Source organism: Hyla sarda, chromosome 1 (assembly GCF_029499605.1).
Source record: "Hyla sarda isolate aHylSar1 chromosome 1, aHylSar1.hap1, whole genome shotgun sequence".
NCBI classification, from domain to species: Eukaryota; Metazoa; Chordata; class Amphibia; order Anura; family Hylidae; genus Hyla; species Hyla sarda.
In genome coordinates, this window is record NC_079189.1 from 134788423 (window position 1) to 134815493 (window position 27071).

The following is a 27071-nucleotide window of genomic DNA, read 5'->3' on the forward strand; positions in this document are numbered from 1 at the left end:
CAGGACCATGCTGAAGACTAGGAGCGAGGTGGCAAGCCTGCCACCTCCTCCGATCCCCTGCGATCTGTCGGTTAGTTAACCGACCAATCGCAGGAGGGGGGGCGGTTACTTCCTCCCGTCCTGCCCGGCCCCTGAAAGTCGGGACAGGACGGGAGGAAGACCGGAGGACGCGGCGGGGGACGGGGGAGTGCTGGGGACCGGCCCCGGTACTTACCTCGTCCCTGAAGACCCGGATCCCGGCGGCGGAGACGGCGGCGGCGGCGACAGGTGAGTAGATCTTCAGCCGCGGTCGGGCCCTTTACAGCAATGCACGTCGCCGTAAAGCGACATGCATTGCTGTAAAGGGACCCTGTAAACTACAACTCCCAGCATGCCCAGACAGCCCTTGGCGTCCGGGCATGCTGGGAGTTTCAGTTTTGCAACATCTGGAGGTCCACAGTTTGGAGACCACTGTGCCTTCCAGATGTTGCAAAACTACACATCCTCAGCATGCCCTTACTGTCCAGGCATGCTGGGAGTTGTAGTTCTGCAACATCTAGCCCTTCAGATGTTGCAGAACTACAACTCCCAGCATGCCTGGACAGTTTTGGCATACTGGGAGTTGTAGTTTTGCAACATCTGGAAGGGCACAGATTGGGAACCACTGTATTAGTGGTCTGCAAACTGTAGTCCTCCAGATGTTGCAAAACTACAACTCCAAGCATGCTGGGAGTTTAGTTCGGCAACATCTAGCTCTAAAGATGTTGCCGAACTACTACTTCCAGCATGCCTGAGAATGCTGGGAGTTGTGGTTTTGCAACAACAGGAGGCACACTGGTTGGGAAACATTGTCTGTTTCCTAACTCGGTGTTTCCCAACCCGTGTGCCTCCAGCTGTTGCAAAACTATAACTACCAGCATGCACTGATGGACTGTGCATGCTGGGAGTTGTAGTTTTGCAACAGCTGGAGGTCCCCCCCCCCCCCCCCCCCCACTGTGAATGTACAGGATACATTCATATGGGCAGGGGGCTTACAGTGAGTATCAGGCTGCAAGTTTGCGATGCAGCAAATTTTGCGCGGCAGCTCAAACTCGCTGTAATCCCCCGCCCATGTGACTGTACCCTAAAAACACTACACTAACACAAAATAAAAAGTAAAAAACACTACATATACACATACCCCTACACAGCCCCCCTCCCCAATAAAAATGAAAACGTCTGGTACGCCACTGTTTCCAAAATGGAGCCTCCAGCTGTTGCAAAATATATTTTTGGAATATGATTTGACAAAAAAGCAGCGTTTTTGGACTCTTTTTAATGTTTACGCCGTTCACTGTACGGGATCATTAACATCATATTTAGATAGTTCAGACATTTACGCACGCGGCGATACCAACTATGTTTATTAAATTTTTTTATATACTTTTTGAGGGGAAAAAAATGGGGAAAAATATACATTTTTATTGGGGGGAGGGATTTTTCTAATTTTTTTTCCGTTTATTTTTTACTTACACTTTTTATGTCCCCAAAGGGGACTATTTATTGCAGTCACTTGATTGCAGATACTGAACAGTGCTATGCATAGGGCATAGCACTGATCAGTATTATCTGCTATCTTCTGCTCTGGTCTGCCTGATGGCAGACCAGAGCAAAAGACCCGAGGAAGCCGCCGGAGGCAGGTGAGGGGACCTCTGTCCTCAGTTCTGGATGATCGGATCCCTGCGGCGGCGATCCGATCATCCATTTTAGTGAACGCACTGCCGCAGATGCTGTGATCTGTATTGATCACGGCATATGAGGGGATAATGAGCCAATGCGCCACTACTGCCGGTCCCTGGTTGCTGATATGCAAGCACCCCCCCCATCCTGATTCTCACGGTCATGCACAGGACATAAATGTACGTCCTTGTGCGTTAAAGCGCAACTGTCATGAAATCTGGGTGATATAACCTACACACAGCCTTTGTACTGTGTGCAGATGGTGTGTACAGCATTGTTTTTATCTTATTTTTGCAGGCTTTCATCATCCCAAAAACTACTTTTGATCACAGCCACACACCGTCAGATAGGCGTGGCGCAAAGTACGCTATGCCCCACCGCTGCCACGCCCACCCAGTGTCAGCGCTGGCACCGCTGTGTGAGGAAAATGGTAATTATAATTTACCGATAATTCTGTTTTCTTGAATCATTACATCAGCACCACACCTGAGATTGCCCCCAATGATCCTAAAAGAACAGGAAGCACAAAGAGGTACGGTATATAATATATAAAACAGAATTATCGGCAAGTTATAATTCCCATTTTTCACCTCATCACCACATCAGCCCCACACGAGACATACCAGATAAACGATGTCTAAAGAAGGGACTACAGCTTGCAGCACTTCCAAATGCCAAATCTTGAGACGAGGCTACATTGGGTTTGTAAAGTTTAACCCCTTGGGGACAGAGCCCATTATTTTTTTTGCAAATCTGACCTCTATCACTTTATGCATTAATAACTCTGGGATGCTTGTACTTATGAATTTGATTCAGAGACAGTTTTTTTCGCGACATTCTACTTTATGCTGTGGTAAATTTACGTCAATACTTGCATCATTGGCTGGTGAAAAATCCAAAAATTCAGGAAAAAGTGAAAAATTTAGCATTATTTTCTGACTTTGAAGCACTCTGCTTGTAAGGAAAAGGGACATGTCAAATAAATTACATATTGATTCACATATACAAGGTCTACTTTTTGTTGGCATCATACAGTTTTTACTTTTTGAAGACAGAGGGCTTCAAAGTATAGCAGCAATTTTCCAATTTTTCCCCAAAATTTCAAAATCTTAATTTCAGGGACCAGTTACCGTAAGTTTAGAAGTGAATTTGAGGGCCTTTATGTTGGAAATCCCCTATAATGGACCCCATTATAAAAACTGCACCATTCAAAGTATTCAAAAAGTTTTTAAACTTTTTTTTCACAGGAATAGCAGCAAAATTGAGGAGAAAAAAATATCTAAATCTTCATTTTTTTTTTTACACTAAAATGTTATTGTAGCCCCATTTTTTTCATTTTTTAAAAGGGTAAAAGGTAAAAAAAGGCCCCCCAAAACTTGTAATTAATTTTCTCTCGAGTAAGGAAATACCTCATATGTGGATGTAAAGTGCTCTGTGGGAGCACTAGAGGGCTCAGAAGGTAAGGAGCAACATTGGGCTTTTGGAGAGCGAATTTTGCTGAAATGTTTTTTGGGGGGCATGTCTCATTTAGATTTAGTGCCAGAACAGTAAAAAAAAAGATAAATAAATAAAAAAAAATCCCACATTGCATACTATGTTGGAAACTAGACCCCTCAAGGAACGTAACAAGTGGTACAGTGAGTCTTAACACCCCACAGGTGATTGACGAACTTTCGTTAAATTGGGAAGTAAAAATTAAAATTAAAATTTTCAATAAAATGCTGGTGTAACCCCAAATTTTTCATTTTCACAAGGGGTAATAGAAGAAATGGGGTTACAAATATTTGGGGGCTTTTCTTCTGAGTATGGAAATACCCCATATGTGGATGTAAAGTGCTCTGCGGGCGAACTACAATGCTCAAAAGAGAAGGAGCGCCATTGGTCTTTTGGAGAGAGAATTTGGTTGGAATGGAAGTCGGCGGCCATGTGCGTTTACAAAGCCCCCATAGTGTCATAACAGTGGACCCCCCCCCCCACACCAAATGTGACCCCATTTTGGAAACTACATCCCTCACAGAATTTATTAAGGGGTGCAGTGAGTATATATACACCCCACTGGCGTTTGACAGATCTTTGGAACAGTGGGTTGTGCAAATGGAAAAAAAAAGGTTTTCATTTTTACGGACGACTGTTCAAGAAATCTGTCAGACACCTGTAGGGCGTAGATACTCACTGTACCCTTTATTACATTCCGTGAGGGGTGAAGTTTCCAAAATGAGGTCACATGTAGGGGGGGTCCACTGTTCTGGCACCATGGGGGCTTTTTAAACGCACATGGCCTTCAATTCCAGCCTAATTCTCTCTCCAAAAGCCCAATGGCACACCTTCTATTCTGAGCATTGTAGTTTGCCCGCAGAGCACTTTACAGCCACATATGGGGTATTTCCATCCAAATGAAAAATTTAGGTCAACACCAGCATTTCAGGGGGAAAAAAAAAACATTTTTAATTTTCATGTCCAACTTTAACGAAAATGTGTCACCTGGGGGGGGGGGGGGTGTTAAAGTCTCACTATACCCCTTGTTACGTTCCTTGAGGGGTGTCGTTTTCCAAATGGGGTCAGACATGGGTGTTTTTTTTTTGTTGTTTTTTTTTGCGTTTAGGTCAGAACCGCTATAACGATCAGCCACCTCTGTGAAAATCACACGTTAGGTCTCAAATGTATATGGCGCTCTCTCACTCCTGAGCCTTGTTGTGCGCCCACAGAGCATTTTACATCCACATATGGGGTATTTCCGTACTCGGAAGAAATTGCGTTTTTGGGGGTCTTTTTCTCCTTTTGCCTCTTGTGAAAATGAAAAGTATGGGGCAACACCAGCATGTTAGTGTAAATGTAACATGTAACATGCTGGTGTAGACCCCAACTTTACCTTTTCATAAGGGGTAAAAGGAAAAAAAGACCCCCAAAATTTGTAACGCAATTTCTCCCGAGTACGGAAATACCCCATACATGGCACTAAAACTGTTGCCTTGAAATAAGACAGGGCTCTGAAGGGAGAGAGCGCCATGCACATTTGATGCCTAAATGAGGAATTTGCAATAGGGGCGGATCCGGATACAAGGATGGGGCTTGTCTCCACCAAAACTCTACAGCAGTGTTTCCCAAACAGGGTGCCCCCAGCTGTTGCAAGACTCCCAGGACAGTCAATGGTTGTTCGGCAATACTGGGAGTTGTTGTTTTGCAACAGCTGGAGGCTCCGTTTAGGAAACACTGCCACATGAAACGTTTTTCATTTTTATTGGTGGGGGGGTATAAGGGGGTGTATATGTAGTGTTTTACTTTTTATTATTTGTTAGTGTAGTGTTTTTAACGTACATTCATACGGGCGGGGGTTCACAGTGAGTTTTCTGCTGGGAGTTTGAGCTGCGGCAGAAAATTTGCCGCAGCTCAAACTTGTAGAAGAAACCCACTGTAAACCCCCTCACATGGGGGGGGGGGCAAACCTTCAGCTGTGGCAAAACTACAACTCCCAGAATGCACTGACAGACAGTACATGCTGGGAGTTGTAGTTTTACAACAGCTGTTGGCACAAAGGTGGGGAACCACTGAGTTAGGAAACAGACTCTAGCTCAGTGTTTCCAAACCAGTGTACCTACAGCTGTTGCAAAACTACAATTCCCAGCATGCCCAGAGAGTCAGAGATGCTGGGCGTGTAGTTCTGCAATATCTGGCCCTTCAGATGCTACAGTACTACAACTCCCAGCATGCCTGGACAGTCTTTGCATGCTAGGAGTTTTAGTTATGCAAGAACTGGGGAACACCAATTTGGAGGCCGCTAAGACCGCTAACTGTAGCCCACCAGATGTTGCAAAACTACAACTCCAAGCATGTCCAGACTGTCCAGGCATGCTGGGAGTTGTAGTTCTGCAACATATGAAGGGCCAGATATTGCAGAACTACACGCCCAGCATCCCTGACTGTCTGGGCATGCTGGGAATTGTAGTTTTGTAACATCTGGAGGACCACAGTTTAGAGACCACTACACAGCTTTTGGCTGTCGGGGCATGCTGGGAGTTGTAGTTTTGCAACTTTTAGAAGGCCACAGTGAAGATCACTTACCAGCAATCTTCACTGCAGCCTCCTCCACCACCGAACTTTCCGGCCGCACTCCTCCTGCCGCCGCTGCTCCATGCCCCTGCTGGTCCGGTAAGCCTTGCTTATGTGTGACATATTTATCCTAATATTGCAGGGGGTTGATAAATTTGGCTTATATAAGCAAAAACCAATAAATAACTTTTGAATAACATTTTTTTTTTTAGCACACAAGTAAAATCCAATAAATTACTCCAGAACACCACTTTGTAACCCCACCCTTAACTTTTTTTTTCCCCCTCACCTTCTAAAAATTATAATGCTTTCAATTTCCCACCTTACATATAAGTCCTTGTTTTTTTGCACCACCAACTTTACTTTGTTATGACATCAATAATTTCACCACAAGATCTACGGCAAAACAAAACAAAAACATATTTTTTATTTATTTATTTATTTATTCTACTTTTAGGACCTTACATTTCTACCCAGTGCACTTTTTGGTAAAAATGACGCATTCTATGTATTCTGTATGTCCATCCAGCTGAAATTATATCAAAGGCTTCTTTCACACTGCCGTTGTGACAAAACAGTGTGACGTCCGTGCAATGTTTTTTTCCTCCTGTTACTCCCATCAAAAAACAACGGCGCCCTACAGACCCCATAATAGTGAATGGCATCAGTCAGGACCCGTTGTTTCCCATTGTACCCACACAAAAATAACGTCTGTTAAGGCACAAAAAAAAAGTGGCTGACGGACGTTTGCGGCAGTGTGAAAGGGGCCTTATAAAAGTTTGATTTTGTTTTACTTAGAGATATATATCTATTTAGATGAAAATTAGCACGTTTAAAATTGTCCTCTTCTGATCCCTCAAATTTCTTTCATTTTTTTTCGTATACAGGGATGCGTGAGGGCTAATTTTTTCATCACAGGAGTTTTAGTTTAGAAACAGCGAGACTCCAGATGTTGATAAATTACAACTTGTATCTTTCCCAGACAGCCAAAGGCTCTCTGGAAGTGATTGAGTTTTAGTTTAGCAACAGCTGGAGGCTCCCTGTTTGGAAACGCTGGTTTATGGGCGCTTTACCTAAGCGAGGGCACCATAAATGTACTAACCAATTTCCGTGTTTTTTTCTCTTATAATTTCAGATCCGTGTATGCAGAGGACTTCTTCGGATTCGGTAGACTACGTCGATAACTTTTTTTTTATTTTTATAATTAATAAAATGGTTAACGAGGACTTGTGGGGGAGTGTTTTTTGGAATAGAAGTTTAAATTTTTTTTACATTTTTTATATTTTTTTACTTTACAGGCTTGGTAGTGGAAGCAGTCTTATAAACAGAATCCATTACTAAGCCAGGGCTTAGCGTTAGCACCAAAAACAGCTAGCGCTAACAACCCCCAACCCCCCCCCCCCCCCCAAATAGTGCCCTTGTACCCACCGCCACAGGGGTGCCGGGAAGAGTGATTTTTCAAAAACCCTGCCGCTTGCGGAGACGGCATTTCCAGTCCCTGGCAATCCCAGCATCCTGCGCGCAGCTTAACGTCACACACAGGCACCAGAACCGCTGGAGACCAGAAAAGACCAGGGGGGACACACGCGTGCGCCCGAGGTCCTACGTTAACTCCCAGAACGCTACGGCATGGAACAAGAGGGTCCGGAATGGCACGCCATGAGGAGCGCATGACCCGGAGCGGCATATATAGAGGGGGAATCCAAGGGAGCCGACCTCCACCACCTGGCTTGATCCAACACCGATCCTGCTACCAGCCCCAAGACCAGGAGGTAAAACCTCAATGCTTCCCAAAGGAACAGGAAACACTGAGGGGTTGTCTGGGGAGGGGCCTTTTAACCTCTTTGTGCTTCCTGTTCCTTTAGAATCATTGGGGGGCAATCTCATGTGTTGTGCTGATGTGATGAGGAGGTAAAAATCTGCAGTAAATTAAACTTATTCCCTATCCAATCCCCTGCACGGGCCCCCGCACAGCGTGGCAATCCCGGGGCCCCCGTTCGGGAGAGCATTTGGCAGCGGTTGGACCCCCTGCGATCAGACACGTATCCCCTATCCTGTGGATAGGGGATAAGTGTATTCCGCTGCAGTTGTCCTTTAAGGGGGGGGGGAAAGAGTTATCAAAACCTGTCCAGGAAAAGTTGCCCATAGCAACCAATCAGCTTGTTTCTTTCGTTTTTTACAGAGGCCTTGTTAAAAATGAAAAACACAATCTGATTGGTTGTTATGGGCAACTTTTCCTCTGGATGGGTTTTGCTAAATCTCCCCCAAGGAGTTTATATTTTGTTGCACAACCTTTTCAGGCAGTCACTGCAGTCAAGCCATTTCTGTAACTGCACTTGTCTTCTAGTATCTGGACCCACTGCTCATAACTAAACCTGCTCCAGCTGTCTCAGGTTTGAAGGGTGCCTTCTCCAGACTGCATGGTTCAGCTCCCGACACTGATGTACCTTAACCTTGGAGTTCACCTCTAACCCCTTAATGACGCCGGACGTAAATGTACGTCCTGGTGAGCTGGTACTTAACGCACCAGGACGTACATTTACGTCCTATGCATAACCGCAAGCATCGAAGTGATGCTCGGGTCATGCGTGGCAGGTCCCGGCTGCTGCCAGGGACCCGCCGTAATGGCAGACATCCACGCGATCACAGCAACGGGGACCTGCCGCACATGACCCGAGCATCGCTCCGTTGCTCGCGGTTATGCATAGGACGTAAATGTACGTCCTGGTGCGTTACATACCATTAACCCCTCAGATTCCTTGATCAATACAGATCACGGCATCTGCAGCATCGTGGTCACTAAAATGGATGATTGGATCGCCCGAAGCGCTGCCACGGCAATCCGATCATCCAGAACGGCAGATGGAGGTCTCCCTCACCTGACTCCGCTGCCTTCCACGGGTCTTCTGCTCTGGTCTGCGATCGAGCAGACCAGAGCAGAAGATGACCGATAATACTGATCAGTGCTATGTCCTATGCATAGCACTGAACAGTATTAGCAATCGAATGATTGCTATAAATAGTCCCCTATGGGGACTATTAAAGTGTAAAAAAAAATAAAAAATAAAAAATGTGAAAAAAAAACCCTCCCCCAATAAAAATGTCAATTGTCCCATTTTCCCATTTCACCCCCAAAAAGCGTAAAAAAAATAAAAATTATTATATATATATATATATATATATATATATATATATATATAGATGCAAATCATAAAATGTTGCAGTATCTTGTAATACCTTTTTTATTGGACTAACAGCATTTTGTAGAGACAAGCTTTCGGGATTCCTCCCTTTATCAAGTCCAAAGAGATTTGCTTTGGACTTGATAAAGGGAGGAATCCCGAAAGCTTGTCTCTACAAAATGCTGTTAGTCCAATAAAAAAGGTATTACAAGATACTGCAACATTTTATGATTTGCATCTGCATCACTGGACTAATACGGCTACTCAAATATATTTTTTTATATACCGTACATATTTGGTATCGTTATGTGCGTAAATATCCGAACTATTAAAATAAAATGTTAATGAAACCGTACGGTGAACAGCGCGAACGAAAAAAAAGTCCAAAATAGCAGCTTTTTTGTTAATAACATTTTATTCCGAAAAATTTTTTAAGAAAAAAAAATGTATTAAAAGTTTTATATAAGCAAATATGGTATCAATAAAAGTACAGATCACGGCGCAATAAATGAGCCCTCATACCGCCGCTTATACGGAAAAATGAAAAAAAGTTATAGGTCTTCAAAACAGGGGGATGTTAAACGTACTGATTTGGTTAAAAAGTATGCGATTTTTTTGCGCTGCAGAGCCGTTACATGTGACCCTACCCTAAATAGGAAGCCTGACTGATAAGTTTGGAGACACTTGTGACACTAACTGCAGGACACACCTGAGGAAATAACCATCCCGCCCACCGATTAATCTGCTAAACAACAATTCAAAACCAATGTCTGATTTCTATCAGTTATTTTTGGTAAATTTGTATTCATTATTACTTTCATCTGTTTCAAGTTCTCAAGGAGCAGGGTGGGTTTTTCTGTCTTTAACAGAAGGGAACTAAATTTTATCCACATCTGTAGACTGTCCAAGTCACCAAGAGTCTTGCCGCCCTTTATTCTGGGTACTTGGGTATATGAAAGTTTGTCCTGATGGGAAACACCCCTAATTTTAGAGATTATGGCGGAAATGTATCATTGCTTTTAGAGCTTTTTTTTTGTTTATGTTCAGGCACAAGCAGCATATTTTGAGACTTTTATGCGTCTTTTGATATAGACAGTTTCACTATTTTTGCCTACCCATTGAACTTTGTCTTTTTGACCATGCAGTGGTCACGTATTTATCATTTGAGACTTTTTTGAAAAGTCGCTATTTTGTACGCAAAGGTACATTTTTAGACACAAAGCTACACCACCTACCAGTAGGCGTGAGAATCACTTCTGCCTTCCGCAATTCAACCTTTAACCCCTTCCCGCAGAATCCCATCTACAGACGGCAAATTACGCAGGTCCTTCGTGCATTCCGCCGTCTATAGACTGTCTTCAGTTAACCCGGCGATGCACGGCACAGGTTAACCGGCAGAAGTCCCGCTGTTACCAGCAGGGGACAAATTCTGCTAGCCCCCCCCCCCCCCAGGACCATCTGTGGATGGTCCTGGTCAGCGATCACATTGATTGTTCCCTGTGGACCAATCACAGTATCTCAGCTGACGGGGGGTGAAAGTTCAGATCCCCTGCTCTGCCCTCCCCTAGACGTCGGGCAGAGCGGGAGAAGAGGACCCCGAGAGCTGCGGGCGGACCACGGCACATACCTGCGGGGGGACCGGCGCGGCAGCGGGGATCGGGGACCGGCGGCAGACACACGTGGAGGCGTCAGGCAAGTGGAGGAGGCGGCAGCGGCATGAGGCAGCAGTGAAGATCGTCCCTAATCTTCGCTGCTGCTTCTAGGAGTTTCAAAACTACAACTCCCAGCATGCCCAGACAGCCTTTGGCTGTCTGGACATGCTGGGAGTTGTAGTTTTGCAACATCTGGAGGGCCACAGTTTGGAGACCACTACACAGTGGTCCCCAATCTGTTCTACTCCAGTTGTTGCAAAAACTACAACTCCCAGCATGCCCTTCGGCTGTCTGGGCATGCTGGGAGTTGTAGTTTTGCAACAACTGGAGGCACACTGTCTGGGAAATATTAACTGTTTTCTAACTCAGTGTTTCCCAACCAGTGTGCCTCCAGCTTTTGCAAAACTAACTCCCAGCATGCACAGACAGCCAAAGGGCATGCTGAAAGTTATAGTAGTGTGCCTCCAGCTGTTGCATAACTACAAGTCCCAGCATGCCCTTCTGTCACTGCATGCTGAGAATTGTAGTTTTGCAACAGCTGGAGGTTTGCCGGGCTATGCGCTGACAAATACTTGCCAGTGCATGGCCAGTATTTGTCGGCGCTTTCGCATACCAACGCTAAACCCGTGGCGTACCCCTATGCGTACCACGGGTTGAGAACCCAGGCCTCTGGTTGTTGGTCTGACTTTTTTTTAGAAAAGGTGTACGTAGACCACTTTTCACGATAAAGGAGAGCAAAAAAGTATAGACAAAAAAAAAAAAAAAAAAAAAAGGTGGAAATTTTATCTAAAATAGACATTTCTTGATAAATCTCCCCTTATGACCTCAATGCGTGAGATTGTTGTAAACACACTTGACCCACTGTACATCAACAACCATAAAGTGAATTAATTTTTACCTTTGTTTTATCCTAACAATTATACTTTATCATCATGTTATACACATCCTAACAATTATACTTTATCATGTTATGCGCACACAAACTTGCTCTTCCCAGAAGATCTGAGACTGGCTGCTAGTCTTTATGTTTTACAATGGTAATATGCCCCATTACCAGCAACTTGCAATACTACAGCACAGCGCCACCCAGTGGTTATCATATAAAGCACTACCAAAACCTAGATTGGCTTGTTTCACACAAGCGTTTTACATTTGTACTTATACATCTGTATTATGAAGTACCTCCACGACTGTGGGTCTCGTGCCAAACTGACAGCTGCCAATTAAGTAATCAGACACAGTCGTGGCAGCAAAAGCAATCACTGGTACCAGAAAGGTGATTGGTAGACACGGTGTATTATCAGTGTCACCTGTTCCGACAGGTTAATGCAGGTGAAACTGATGACAGATTTCCTTTAAAGGGGTACTCTGGGGAACTAAACCCATAGCCCATTCTTTCCCTCTCACCAACCTATGTATTTGTCTAAATATCATTCATTAGCTATAGCTACAGCAGGTTCCCCTCTTTCAGGTGTCACTTACATGCAGCAAGTGAGAGAAAACCATAATTTGCAGATCCACTTTGTCTCTTCAGTGAGACCTAGCCCCCTACCTTCAAGACAACACCATGTGATTTCTGTTTGGTCTAGAGCTCTGGCTGTACAGCCACACCTCCCCTACCTGTGTGAGGAACTTGTGAGCCGTGAGAGAATAGCAGTGAAGATTCTCAGTCACAACTGAGCACATAGCTGCTTTTTTTCCCTGTTATTCAGAGCACAGCATGATTTATTGCTGGAGGAAGGATAGTCTGAAAAAAAAATATATAAGACCTCTACAGTGAGGGAGAATTATCAAAACCTGTCCAGAGGAAGAGTTGCCGAGTTGCCCATAGCAACCAGTTAGAAAGCTTCTTTCATTTTTCAGAGGTCATTTCAAAAATGAAATTGGTTGCTATGGGCAACTGAGCAACTTTTTCTCTGGATAGGTTTTGATAAATCTCCCCCAGTGTGTGTGCTGCAGTGTAAGGGTGCTTTGACGCCACGTTTTCAGCCTACGGTTGCCGGATCCGGCTGGGGGAGAGGAAAACTGTCCTCCCGCTCCCGTACCCCACCAGGACCGGCGCTGAAATCCATTGACTTTAAAACGGGGGGATACGGGGCAGAAATAAGCTGACCGGAGTCAAACGGTGACTCCGGGTCGGCTAATTTCTGCCCCATATCCAGTTTTGTGACCGGATCCGCCGGTAACGGCCGACATCCGCGATCGCACAGATGTCTGCCATTAATCTCTCAGATTCAGTGATCAATACAGATCACAGCATCTGTGGCAGCTATATTTTATGCTGATCTGATCGCCTGCAGCACGGCCGCGGGGGGTCAGATCAGCTAACATGGCGGACGGAGGTCCTCACCTGTCTCCGCTGCCTTCTTCTGCTCTGGTCTGAGATCAAGCAGAAGATCGCCACTAACACTGATCAGTGCTATGCATAGCACTGAACAGTATTAGCAATTAAAAGAATTGCTATAAATAGTCCAAAGTATAAAACAAAATTATTATTAAATATATTTGATATCACTGCGTGCGTAAATGACTGAACTATTAAAATATAATGTTAATGATCCCGTACGATGAACGGCGTGAACGTAATAAATATATAAGTGTAAAAAATTCCTGCTTTTTAAATCACAATTTTTTACAAACTTAAAAAAAATTTATAAAACAAAAATTTTAAAATTCATAAAAATATAAGTTATATAGACAAATGTGGCATCAATAAAAAGTACAGATCACAGTGCAAAAGATGAGCCATCATACCGCCGCTTATACGGGAAAAAAAAAAAAAGTTATAGGTCATCAAAATAGAGGGATTTTATACGTGCTAATTTGGTTAAAATGTTTGCGTTTTTTTTTTTTTTTTTTTTTAAGCACAACTGTCACGATCACACCCTATCGGTCCAGCCAAGACATTAGAGAGAGTGTGATGGTGCAAGGGTTTAGGCCACCAGACCTCTAGGTATCCACTACTAGTCCCAGCAAGTCACCAAATTAACCCTTAGATAAACGTGTTTCCACCAGAGCTGCCTTCAGAAAGGTGAGCTCCTATATTTAGAGATGAAAGACCAGAGCTGATTAATTAAACATTTAATCTGATAAAAGGTATCCCAGTGCTATGCATAAAAATAAACAAATGACATACAGTTACAAAAATATATAAAAAGAGTTTAGCAAGGCAAGTTCAGAAAACAAAAGATGAAGTTCTTACAGCATGATGGTATAGCCCTCCTTGGGAGTGAGAGTCCATCTCTTGTCAGCTTTTTGCACAGCCTTCAACAACAGTTGAATCCAGCATTTTTAAGTCTTATCTGCTTCTTTGGAGGGAAACTCTATCCCCCTCCCCTCTGATCCCACCAGGTGGGGCATCTCTCTTCCTGATCCCTTATCTGTTTGATTATATGATGGGACCAGCGTGCATGACTTCAAAGGAGATACCAAACAGCCAGACCCCCAATAAAATGCAATACACAAAAACAAAGGATACACCGCCTGAATGACCCCTCACCCATGTCTTGGATAATCCATTACACACAGATACAATTATAAGACACATGTATGTTTCCAGAATGAGGCCTTGGGCCTGACAGGAATAATAGAAAAGTATGTAATCATTGGTATCGTTTTAATCATATTGACCCACAGAATAAAGACCACATCAAGTTTTCTTTTTACTTTCCCCACACAAATAGTTTTGTTTTGTTTGTGCCATACATTTTATGGCAAAATTATTGATGTCATTACAAAGGACAACTGGTCGCGCAAAAAACAAGCCCTTATACAAAGTGTTACGATTTTTAGAAGTCGAGAAGGAAAAAACGAAAATGCAAAAATAAAATTGGCCTGGTCCTTATAGGGGTTATCCACCATAAGGTGATTTTAGTGCATACCAGGCAGACAGTAATGGACATGCTTAGGAAGGGGGCCAAATGTCTATGTTGTGAGATTACCATAATACTGTGGCTAGCTTTTTTGAACTGGAATCCCATAATTCAATTTTCCTCCCTCCCACACATTAGTTACCCCACCTATTGAAACATAAATGAGCTGCATCCATTCAAAAGACCTGTGGTTTTCAATCAGGGTGCCTACAGCTGTTGCATTAGTTGCAGATTGATCTCTCTCCCACCAAGCGATCCCTCCACCCATTGAAGCAGACAGGCTCCCTGTCATCAGCTGACTAGTGAGTCAGGTCTCAGCCGCATTGCAACCTGGGAAAAATCTGTCATTTTGTATGCTGTTAAAAAATCACAGAATTGTGAGAAAAACGTCGCACACCGGTACAGACACTATATTATGAACTACACTAACTGTACAGCCCCTGTAGCATGGTTAAATTAAAAAATTCCTGGAATACCCCTTTAAGGTCAAATTGGTTCTTTAAGGAGGCTAATGGCAAAGTAGTCGGTGGGGTATTTTAGAAGTAGCTATAGATTCCGTAAAAATTTATATTTGCAAATCATAACCTACATACAGATGGAAGAGAATGAATATTTATATGAAAACGTAATATAAATAAAATAAAGAAAAATAAATAAGTGATTGACCACTTTAAGGCTGCATTCACACCTCGTTTTCAGCCTACGGCTGCCGGATCCGGCTGGGGAAAACCGGGCGCTCCCGTACCCCAGCCGAACCGGTGCTGAAATCCATTTACTTTAATGAGCCGACCAGAGTCACCGTTTGACTCCGGTCGGCTCATTAAAGTAAATGGATTTCAGCACCGGTCCGGCTGGTGTACAGGAGCGCCCGATTTTCTCCTCCCCCAGCCGGATCCGGCAACTGTAGGCTGAAAACGAGGTGTGAATGCAGCCCAAGACCAAAGAATGGAGCTGGTGGTCACTAGTTCCCTATAAAGTGGTCCATCAACGTACAATATTAAAAGGAGTACAGGGGAGGAGTTCAGATTGCAGGGTGACCGTTGGGCCAGCCCCCCCCCCCCTAGGGTTTGGTACAGGAGATCAAGGGGGGGGGGGGGGGGGGAGGGTCCCAGCGGTCAGATAAATTTCCCAAACCCAGAGTACTCCTTTATTGGATCCGGGACAACCATTGCACGTTGCGTCCATAACTCTATGGAAAACTATGGTAAATGTTCCAAAGCCCCTGATATGTCAACCCAAATAAGAAACAGTGGGGGAGATTTATCAAAACCTGCTTATGAGAAAGTGCTGCAGTTGCCCATAGCAACCAGAGTGATTCCTTCATTTTTCAGATTCCTTTTTAAAAATAAAAGAAGCAATCTGATTGGTGGCTACCTGTGGACATAAATGCCTTTAATGGGCCAGCAGTTTACATGGACCCTGAAGGGGTTACTGTATTGTATGCATCCATCACACAGTGTCTTTATCCTGTCGGCATTTCATGTTATCTCTTTGCTAGGAATGTAGCCGCGAAGGTTAATTAACCATATTAGAACTTCCTATTATACAAGTGTTATGACTGCTGCAATCATCTGTCTCTCCCATGAATTCTCTCAGAGACCTCCGTATACCTAATATTATAGGCTAGAGATTATAACAAATATTTGAGTGATGGCAGGAGGGGTGCAACCCCCCTATATTATGTGCTTACAGACTGATGAATAAACTAGAATGAATCTGACCGGACAAACTGTTACGTGTTATTTCTGGCAGATTCATTCTCCTGGATCCAGATAAAGACTTAAATCAAGCTAACCACCGAAGTTCGGTACCAGGGGTACCTAGATAAGATCAGATCTCCTTACAGACCCTAACCATTTATTATTCTTTATTTTACTTCACAGATTTCCTTTATCACAATGTTCACTGGCTGGATGGTGGGGAGTCAGGGGTTTGTGCAATGGGCGGAAAACCTTTAGCCCAGTGTTTCCCAACAAGGGTGCCTCCAGCTGTTGCAAAACTACAACTCCCAGCATGCCCGGACAACCAAAGGCTGTCCGGGCATGCTGGGAGTTGTAGTTTTGCAACAGCTGGAGGCACCCTGGTTGGGAAACACTTCTTTAGCCAATTGCACAAGTGCTGGGTGTAAAGTGTGCAAGTGGAAATAAATAAAAACTGTAGAAAAATAAGAAACAGAAACAAGCGCAGCAATGTGTCGTTACTCCTAGCAACTCTGGGAGAACGTAAGAGAAGGTGATTGTGCTCACCTTTAGGTGTTGTACTGCGGGTACAACACCATATATTGTAGAATGCAAGGTCCGGGAGTGCTGCCACGTCACCTTCCCCGTCTTGGACTGATCCTCGGCGGTCGTAGTAAATTGAAGAGGCTGTGATCTGCTCGGCGGCAGAAAATATAGGTGCACTCAGGCGCTCTCCTGGCGAATGTCCCGGTTAGGGTAAAAATCCAATCCAAATGAAGGTAATAAAACCAGGTGGATTTTATTATATAAAAGAAATAAAACAGGCCGAATCACAGGGGTTGGGACAACGTGTTCCGAAGGGTGTGATCCCCTCTTCGTCAGGTCCAATGGTTGTACAAGCCGGGGATGCCATCATATATACCGGCAAAAAGACCGCGTAAATTGCAAACAATTGTCTAAAAACATTATATCCATTAAAATATTCTATCCTCAGTTGTGAGGAATATATAATAAAATAATGATACAAAGAAATTTGCAGAGATGGTTACATTATAAAGAAAAATGGATCAAGTACCTATATGGGTTTTAACGACCTGGTGTAAGTGAATAGATGGAGGTTACACATGCTGGTTGGCCCTTCCAATGCAAGGCTTTGCTGTTCTTGTCCGCAGGAGCTCGTGCAAACTGCATTTAGTGCAGCGGAATGTATCCGGTCTGGGAGACCCCGGGACATTGGAAGTCGGTGTTTTTCAGGAGATGGATCCTTATGTTTATAATATCCTGGGACATCGAATAGTGTAAAAAGAGAGAACTTCGTCAACTTTAGCGGATCAATTTGATCGCTTCATTAAGACCATATGGTTGTAACGTTTGGAGATGGTATATCCAATACATCTTCTTAGCCAATGCTTCTAAACGATTTCCACAATTTTCAGGAATGTAATCAATAGGTCAGATGTTTATGTTTTTTTCGGTTCCTCCATGTTTTAACGACAGATGTCTAGAGAGACTGTGACACATAAAATTATTTTTGATATTACTTCTATGCTGGTTTAGTCTGATATGTAATTGTTGTGACGTGCGGCCCACGTACTGTTTTCCACAAGTGCTGAGATAGATGACAAATTTGGTCTGACATGTCATATGGAATTTAATTGGGAATTTTTCTTTGGTATGTGTGCTAGAAAATTCAACACTTCCATCTTCAATACTTAGACAACAAAGGCATCTTTTCTTTTTACATTTAAAAACGCCCTTAGTTTGTAATAATTCTGGTGGAGTCTGTTTTGTATTCATTTGTCTTTTCAATTTGCTTGGAGCAATGAGATTTTTTAGAGACGGCGCTCTCCTAAAAGTAAGTCTCGGTTGGGAGGGTACAATATCCTTCAAATAGGGATCTGTGGTCAGGAGATTCCAGTGCTTGATTAAATTATTTTAAATTTTTTGGTGACCCATAGAGTACGTGGTAATAAAATTGATGTTATAGGTTGTTTCCATTTTTTTCTCTTTTGCAGATAGAGGATCTTGAAATCCACCTTCATCAGGGGACAGACCAGGACCGGATGACAAACATTCTTTTTGTGTGAGTCCCCGTACTTTGGTGTAAGCGTTTTTTATAAGTGATTTTGGGTATCCTTTTGCAGCAAAACGTTTTTTCAAGATTGTGGACTGTTTATTGAGCGTATGTGAATCTGAACAATTTTTCTTAACTCAAGGGAATGTTTTCTTTCCATTTTTTGGAAGGGTACATAACTGTTGGAATCAACTGTTTTAAAAAATGTACTGGTTGTAATATTATTCTCTTTGTGAGAGATCGAAAGGTCCAAAAATTCTATAGTGGTGTCTGATATATTGGGGATAAAATTAATACCCCAATTGTTTTGGTTGATCTCCTGAATGACTGTTTGAATTTGTTAAAGTGAGCCTTTCCATAATATAAAAAATTGTCTATATAACGCTTGTAAATGAGAACGTGTTCCTGGAATATTTTGCAAGGCGCCACGTAGATCGTGGCAGACTGATTATGGAATATACAGATTGCCCAATAATTCGAGACGCTAGTATTACTAATGATAACCCAGACAGTAATACTGTGGGAAAAATGACTGATATTTTTAATGAACTGGGAAATTTACTAGCAGAAGAACTAAGACACAGTGTAGATATTGATTTTTTAAAGCTATATTTGAATGAAAATCTTGCACCTAGGCGTCTACGTCTTACCATAGATCCTACGTTTAAAGATGATGAATGTTATTAATGTGAATGGGATTCCCTTTTAACAAAATGTTCTGAAATTATTAATCATATAAAAACAAAAAGGGAACATTTATGCAATTCTCTTACAGGTAAAATAAAAGACTGCATAACAAATTTAGAGGAATATTCCTCTTATGATCAGTATAACATTCTGAACAATAAGATCTCTCTTCGAACACAAAAAAATGCAAAGAGAACTAATAGAGAAAAAGGCAAATAAACTTAATCACGATCGTATGTATAGAACATCCCATACCTACAGGACCTGGAACAGAAACAACAACACGAATTGTAATACCTACAAAAAGGACACAGCTGGGGACATAACCCCCATAGAATGCACCCGGACCCCTGGACTGTTTTCTCTGGATTCTGGGATCCTGAGAACTTTCAAAACTGCCTCTGGTAGACCATGGAACCATAATCCTTCTAATACAACACAAGACCATTCTACTAATAGAAGGAAAATATATAACACCTGGCGGAATTCATGGTTCCAGACAGTTCAAAAGAAACCAATCACACCTTCAAAAAAGGCCATCAATCTAAGCATCGATAGGGGACCCAATTCTGAAAAGATTGTCAAGTACCCTACAATGGCTCTTCCCGAAATAGAACACCGGATCAAAAATATTAGAGATTCCATAAAAAGGCTTAAAGCTACTGTCGAGACAGACAAGAATAATTACCGGGAAAAAAATTCCACCTATTTCTCTTCCATCATCCCCACCAGCAGCCATATCTCAAGATATCACATTGAACACATCACTAATCACTATACATGATACCACTCCAATGAGCTCTCCCACTAGTCCAATAACCTCAATTCTGATAGATAATTTGAATCTTGGAAACACGGCTTTAGTCTTTTTTCTCCAACTAGCAAATTAACACATTATCCAAACAACAGCAGAAATCCATCCTCTAAGACCATCCATTACATTCCCCGAATCACCCCTTCTACATCTTCCTCTGAGTCTGTAGGAACTAACCCTAACAATACAGTGACTGATTGCAACAACAAACCGCAGACCCCCAGATCAACAATCACTACTGAGGTTACCCTCACTAATCCCCCTGTAGCTCCTTTTTTAGAGACATGCCCCACCAGAATCAAGACTATAATGGACTATTTCCAAACCAGGAAAACTTCAAAAAGAAAACTAGAAGAGGCACCAGAGGAGGAAAAAAATAGGCAACAACGAAAATATTCCCAGAAAAACCAACTAAAATGTACCTCCATTCGGGAAAGCGAAACAAACACAGAAATGAACTCAAATATTCAAATAACATTTTTTAACTTATTGGACCACCTCTTAAATCAAGGAGAATCATCCTTACTCCAAAAAGGATTGTCCGAGACATAATCCGGACAAATTCGATCTATTTCTGGATTTACATAACTTTACAAGACGTCTCACTCTTCAACGCCACTTTGCCAATGCACCAGCAGTGACAGAAAACTTAAGGAATACGAAAAGCCTTGACATTCCACCTCAGATGGGAGTACACCCCAATGTCAAACCTAAATCCAGGTTCTACCCTGTGGAGAGCCAGGGTCATCTTTTGAAGTCCTTCCACAATCTAGTGGCGGAGGACTTCAAGGGTCTCCTTGACAAATTCAAACCTAGAACAAAAGAAGGCTATCTTACTTCCGCCGAGCAAAAAGCATTAAAATTGCTGAAAAGCAATGACAACAGTTATACGCCCCGCCGACAAGGGGGGCGGCATTGTTGTTCAAAATTATAAGGATTATAACGCGGAAGCGTGGAAAATCCTAGGAGATGCCGATTTTTACAAACAGATCAAAGGAGATCCGTTCCCTAAGTTACAACGGGAGATTATAGATCTCCTCGATAAAAACCTACTCCTCGATAAAAAGAGAAAAATTTCCTATGGATCCGGAATCCTTCATATCCTTTTTACTATCATTTGCCGAAAGTGCACGAGGACCAGAAATGTCCTCCAGGTCGGCCGATTATTTCCGGTGTAAATAGTGCAACAAGCAACATCTCGCAATACTTAGATCTAATATTGCAAGTTTACGTCCAGAATTTACCGAGCTATCTAAAAAATTCCGACCAACTAATTACATTATTAAATGTTACAAAATGGGAAGATGATATGCTATTAGTAACCATGGACGTATCAGCACTCTACAGTATTATTAAACATGAACTAGGTTTAAGGAGTACTTTGTCCTTTCTAGAGGATGACCCCAGAATACCCCCAGAACAAGTGACCTTTCTAATGGATTGCTTGAAATTAATCTTAGAAAACAATTTTTTTTACTTACGATGGGGTAACCCAGCAACAAATTCGGGGTACGGCGATGGGGACTACAGTCGCCCCATCGTACGCAAATCTGTTCATGGGCAGATTTGAGGAAGAACATCTCACTAACAACTCTTTTCCAGGAACACGTTATCATTTACAAGAGTTATATAGACGATTTGTTTATATTATGGAAAGGCTCACTTGAACAAATTCAAAGTCATTCAGGAGATCCACCAAAACAATTGGGGTATTAATTTTATCCCTAATATATCAGACACCACTATAGAATTTTTGGACCTTTCGATCTCTCACAAAGAGAATAATATTACAACCAGTACATTTTTTTAAAACAGTTGATTCCAACAGTTATGTACCCTTCCAAAAAATGGAAAGAAAACATTCTTGAAAAAACATTTGCTGCAAAAGGATACCCAAAATCACTTATAAATAACGCTTACACCAAAGTACGGGGACTCACACAAAAAGAATGTTTGTCATCCGGTCCTGGTCTGTCCTCTGATGCAGGTGGATTTCAAGATCCTCTATCTGCAAAAGAGAAAAAAATGGAAACAACCTATAACATCAATTTTATTACCACGTACTCTATGGGTCACCAAAAAATTAAAAATATTTTAATCAAGCACTGGAATCTCCTGACCACTGATCCCTATTTGAAGGATATTGTACCCTCCCAACCGAGACTTACTTTTAGGAGAGCGCAGTCTCTAAAAAATCTCATTGCTCCAAGCAAATTGAAAAGACAAATGAATACAAAACAGACTCCACCAGAACTATTACTAACTAAGGGCATTTTTAAATGTAAAAAGTAGGGATCGACTGATTATCGGTATTGGCCGATATTAATCGGCCGATTATCACGATTTTGGGCATTATCGGTATCGGCAATTACCTTGCCGATAAGCCGATAATGACCCGCCCCCCGCACCGCCCCCCCCCCCCCCCGACACACCGCACCGCGTCGCACCCCCCACCGTAGTGCTGGGCAGTATACCGGTATGAACCAGATACCGTTTTTTTTTTTCCTCCCACGGTATGGATTTTTGCCCATACCGCTATACCGGTCGGGCCCCTCCAAGTCAAAAAAAAAAAAAAACGTACCCGTAATGGGGGTGGTCCGGGCCATCCATCCTTCCTGTAGTGTCCGGCGGCATTCCGGGTGGAGGGTGAACCGGTCCGGGCTGTCCTTCTCCGGGGGTCCTCTTCTCCACTCCGGGCAGGCTCCGGCCTAGTACGCTGCATAGACGCCGCTACACCGTGACGTAAGGTGTGTTACTAGGCCGGAGCCTGTCCGGAGTGGAGAAGAGGACCCCCGGAGAAGAAGGACAGCCCGGACCGGTTCACCCGCCACCCGGAATGCCGCCGGACACTACAGGAAGGATGGATGGCCCGGACCACCCTCCCCGGACGGTCCCTGCAGCAACTGGGAAGGGGAGTCAGGGTTCTGGGATGGACAGGGGTCTGTATAATATACTATACCTACAGTAGACCCTCCAGCTGTTGAAAAACTACAACTCTCAGCTGTCCGGGCATGCTGGGAGAAGTAGTTTTGCAACAGCTGGAGGCACCCCTAGTTGGGAAACACTGACCTATACTATACACTACTATATAGTCCAACATGCTGGGAGTTGTAGTTTTGCAACAGCTGGAGGCTGTAGGGTTGTTTGTTACATCTATTTAAAAGGGTGCTCCACTGCCCCAGTGTTCAGATCATTTAGTTCCAAAAGCCCATTTAGTTCAGCTACGTCACCTCAATCCAAGTCTCAATGTAATATATATATATATATATACCCCATGATACTTTAGAAAAATACCGTGATACTCATTTTTGGTCATATCGCCCAGCACTACCCCACTGCCCCGGCCCCATTGCCTCCCCCATCCCCGGTTTTATAATTACCTGTTCCCGGAGCCCACGCTACTTCTTGCACCTGTTGCGTCCTGCGTTACACTGTGTGCAATGACGAGTGACGTGCGCGACGTGACATCACCGTCAGTGCGCACAGTGACCGTTCAGGAGGACTCCACCGGAGCCAGATGTGGAGTGGACCCCGGGAACAGGTAATTATAAAACCGGGAATGGGGGAGGCAATGGGGCCGGTGCAGTGCGGGGGGGGGGGGGGGGGGGGGGGGGTCGGTCGCGGTGCGGCGGGTCGGGGGGTTTGTTTGGCGGTTCGCGGGTGCGGTGGCGGGGGGGGAGCGGTGGTGGCGATAGGTCTCAGGAACCCCGGACAGGGAGAGGGAGAGAAGCGGGTGGCGGCGGCGACCTAAGGCACCGCAAAAGCCACTGCAGTACATTGATTTAAAGCGCCCGCTTTAAATCAGTGATCTTCAGCGGTGTCGCGGGGGGATAAATAGCCGATAACTTATACCGGAATATTGGTATAAGTTATCAGCTATCGGCCCTAACCTCCACCGATTATCGGTATCGGCCCTAAAAAAACAATATCGGTCGATCCCTAGTAAAAAGAAAAGATGCCTTTGTTGTCTGTGTTGAATTTTCTAGCACACATACCAAAGAAAAATTCCCAATTAAATTCCATATGACATGTCAGACCAAATTTGTCATCTATCTCATCACTTGCACTTGTGGAAAACAGTACGTGGGCCGCACGTCACAACAATTACATATCAGACTAAACCAGCATAGAAGTAATTTCAAAAAGAATTTTATATGTCACAGTCTCTCTAGACATCTGTCGTTAAAACATGGAGGAACCGAAAAAAAACATAAACATCTGACCTATTGATTACATTCCTGAAAATTGCGGAAATCGTTTAGAAGCATTGGCTAAGAAGGAGATGTATTGGATATACCATCTCCAAACGTTACAACCATATGGTCTTAATGAAGCGATCAAATTGATCCGCTAAAGTTTACGAAGTTCTCTCTTTTTACACTATTCGATGTCCCAGGATATTATAAACATAAGGATCCATCTCCTGAAAAACACCGACTTCCAATGTCCCGGGGTCTCCCAGACCGGATACATTCCGCTGCACTAAATGCAGTTTGCACGAGCTCCTGCGGACAAGAACAGCGAAGCCTTGCATTGGAAGGGCCAACCAGCATGTGTAACCTCCATCTATTCACTTACACCAGGTCGTTAAAACCCATATAGGTACTTGATCCATTTTTCTTTATAATGTAACCATCTCTGCAAATTTCTTTGTATCATTATTTTATTATATATTCCTCACAACTGAGGATAGAATATTTTAATGGATATAATATATTTTATTTCTTTTATATAATAAAATCCACCTGGTTTTATTACCTTCGTTTGGATTGGATTTTTACCCTAACCGGGACATTCGCAAGGAAAGCGCCTGAGTGCACCTATATTTTCTGCCGCCGAGCAGATCACAGCCTCTTCTAAGTGGAAATAAAGCAATACAAAAAAAAAAAAAAAAAAAAAACACATGATGCCAAGTATAAAAGGTATACTTCCACATTATGCAGCACTAGAGGCTAAAGCCTGTCATGACACAACACACCAATCTGATCCTTCCCGTACCATCCACCAAACTGCGCCAATAGAAGCCATATAAATTAACTTCATTCTCATTCCCATAGAGTAAACCAGTAACCTTGGTAATGGTGCCATCCCGAATACTTCTATGCCTAATATGAGAGGCCCCACCACTTCCCTGCAAGTAACATTTCTGCCATTCTCACCTAGTCACATAGATTCCAGTCAACAGTGATAACCTTATTGTGAAACAAGGCAATGCCAGCCGCTGCCCATGGAGCACACAGAAATGCACCTGTGGGCAGACATGAGGCAGCACCTGCAATGACTGGTACCAGGCAGGTAATGAGTAGACGGGGCAGCATAAGCAATGACTGGTACCAGGCAGGTGAAGGGCAGACATGGGTCAGCACCTACAATGAATGGTACCAGGCAGGTGATGGGTAGGTATTGGACAGCACCTACAATGAATGGTAGCAGGCAGGTGATGGGCAGAACTTACAATGACTGGTATCAGGCAGGAAATGGGCAGGCATTGGGCAGCACCTACAATGAATGGTACCAGGCAGGTGATGGGCAGCACCTACAATGACTGGTATCAGGCAGGTGATGGGTAGGTATTTTGCAGCACCAACAATGACTGGTACCAGGCAGGTAATGGGTAGGTATTGGGCAGCACCTACAATGACTGGTACCAGGCAGGTGATGGGCAGGCATTGGGCAGCACCTACAATGACTGGTACCAGGCAGGTGATGGGTAGGTATTGGGCAGCACCTACAATGTCTGGTACCAGGCAGGTGATGGGTAGGTATTGGGCAGCACCTACAATGACTGGTACCAGACAGGTGATGGGCAGGTATTGGGCAGCACCTACAATGACTGGTACCAGGCAGGTGATGGGTAGGTATTGGGCAGCACCTACAATGACTGGTACCAGGCAGGTGATGGGCAGGTATTGGGCAGCACCTACAATGACTGGTACCAGGCAGGTGATGGGTAGGTATTGGGCAGCACCTACAATGAATGGTACCAGGCAGGTATTGGGCAGCACCTACAATGACTGGTACCAGGCAGGTATTGGGCAGCACCTACAATGACTGGTACCAGGCAGGTGATGGGTTGGTATTGGGCAGCACCTACAATGACTGGTACCAGGCAGGTATTGGGCAGCACCTACAATGACTGGTACCAGGCAGGTGATGGGCAGCACCTACAATAACTGGTACCAGGCAGGTGATGGGTAGGTATTGGGCAGCACCTACAATGACTGGTACCAGGCAGGTATTGGGCAGCACCTACAATGACTGGTACAAGGCAGGCGATGGGCAGCATCTACAATGACTGGTACCAGGCAGGTGATGGGCAGCACCTACAATGACTGGTACCAGGCAGGTGATGGGCAGCACCTACAATGACTGGTACCAGGCAGGTGATGGGTAGGTATTGGGCAGCACCTACAATGACTGGTACCAGGCAGTGCAGCAGATGACTGCAGAGTAGACGCCGGGCGGTACCTTACACACAAGCCCATGTAGGGGGCACACACACATACAGTCCAGAGGGTACGAGCCTGTGCCAAGCGCCGTGTAATCACCTGAACGCCGCTGCCTCCTTGGTACCATTGCTGGGGACACTGGTACAGTTGGTCCTCTTGCAGAAAAGCCTATGGAGAAGGGCCATGGTGATGGCACACAACGGCCGCCCCTAGCACGGTCTCCGGTGCCCACCGAGCACGACAGCCAGAGCCGGTAAGAGCATTCGCCCGGTGCAGCCCGCCATGGTTGTAGAGAATTGCTTTATCTCCTGCATGGCTCATGTGACTGGATGGGAGAAGGGGGAGGGGCCAGGCTCTGGGAAGACTGGAGTGGGCGGGGCCAAGCGGCTTCTTCGCCACTGATTCCAGGGGACCCCCCTCCCCCTGAACCACGTGGAGTGCTCCTGAGGTGTGATGTCATCCGGGGCATGACGTCATCGTGGAATCTCCTGCACTTATGTCCCGCACTACAGAACCTGTCCGAATGACGCAGACCCAGAGAGCAATCCTTGTGGGGTGGGGGATTAGATGGAAAGCTGTTTAATCCTGTACAGATTCTTCCCTCATCATTACAGAGGCAGAGTTAGGTTTATAGGGCTGGGTTCACATTGCGCTTATATTTAAGGTACAACAAAGGATAACATTTGTCTGCTATACTGGGTTCATATGGTGCATTTTCTTTGTGTATTTGTTGTGTTCTTAAAAGCAACAAAAACTCATTTGAAAAAGCTCTGGCATTTATCTTTGTCTCATTCATCAACATCACAAGAACCCGGCGTTTTAAAAGGGTGTGTAGACTTTTAATACCCCCTGTATAAATATATTTGTAATATTTTTGGGTGGAAAAAATGCTTCATGCTTCTTACCACTAGGGGGAC

At 44.0% G+C, this 27071-nt stretch overlaps 1 protein-coding gene across 2 annotated transcripts in view; it reads right to left on the bottom strand.

Moving 5' to 3' along the window:
- Nucleotides 1-26515, bottom strand: part of FNIP2 (folliculin interacting protein 2) — a 116676-nt gene extending 90161 nt beyond the window's left edge. The window contains exon 1 of one of the 2 annotated variants that reach the window (XM_056561666.1): nucleotides 26254-26515. In XM_056561666.1, the coding sequence (XP_056417641.1) occupies nucleotides 26254-26339 (86 nt within the window). In that variant the 5' untranslated portion in view covers nucleotides 26340-26515. The remainder of the gene's footprint in view (nucleotides 1-26253) is intronic. The other variant, XM_056561671.1, reaches the window with a different exon arrangement.
- Nucleotides 26516-27071: the final 556 nt, after the last annotated feature.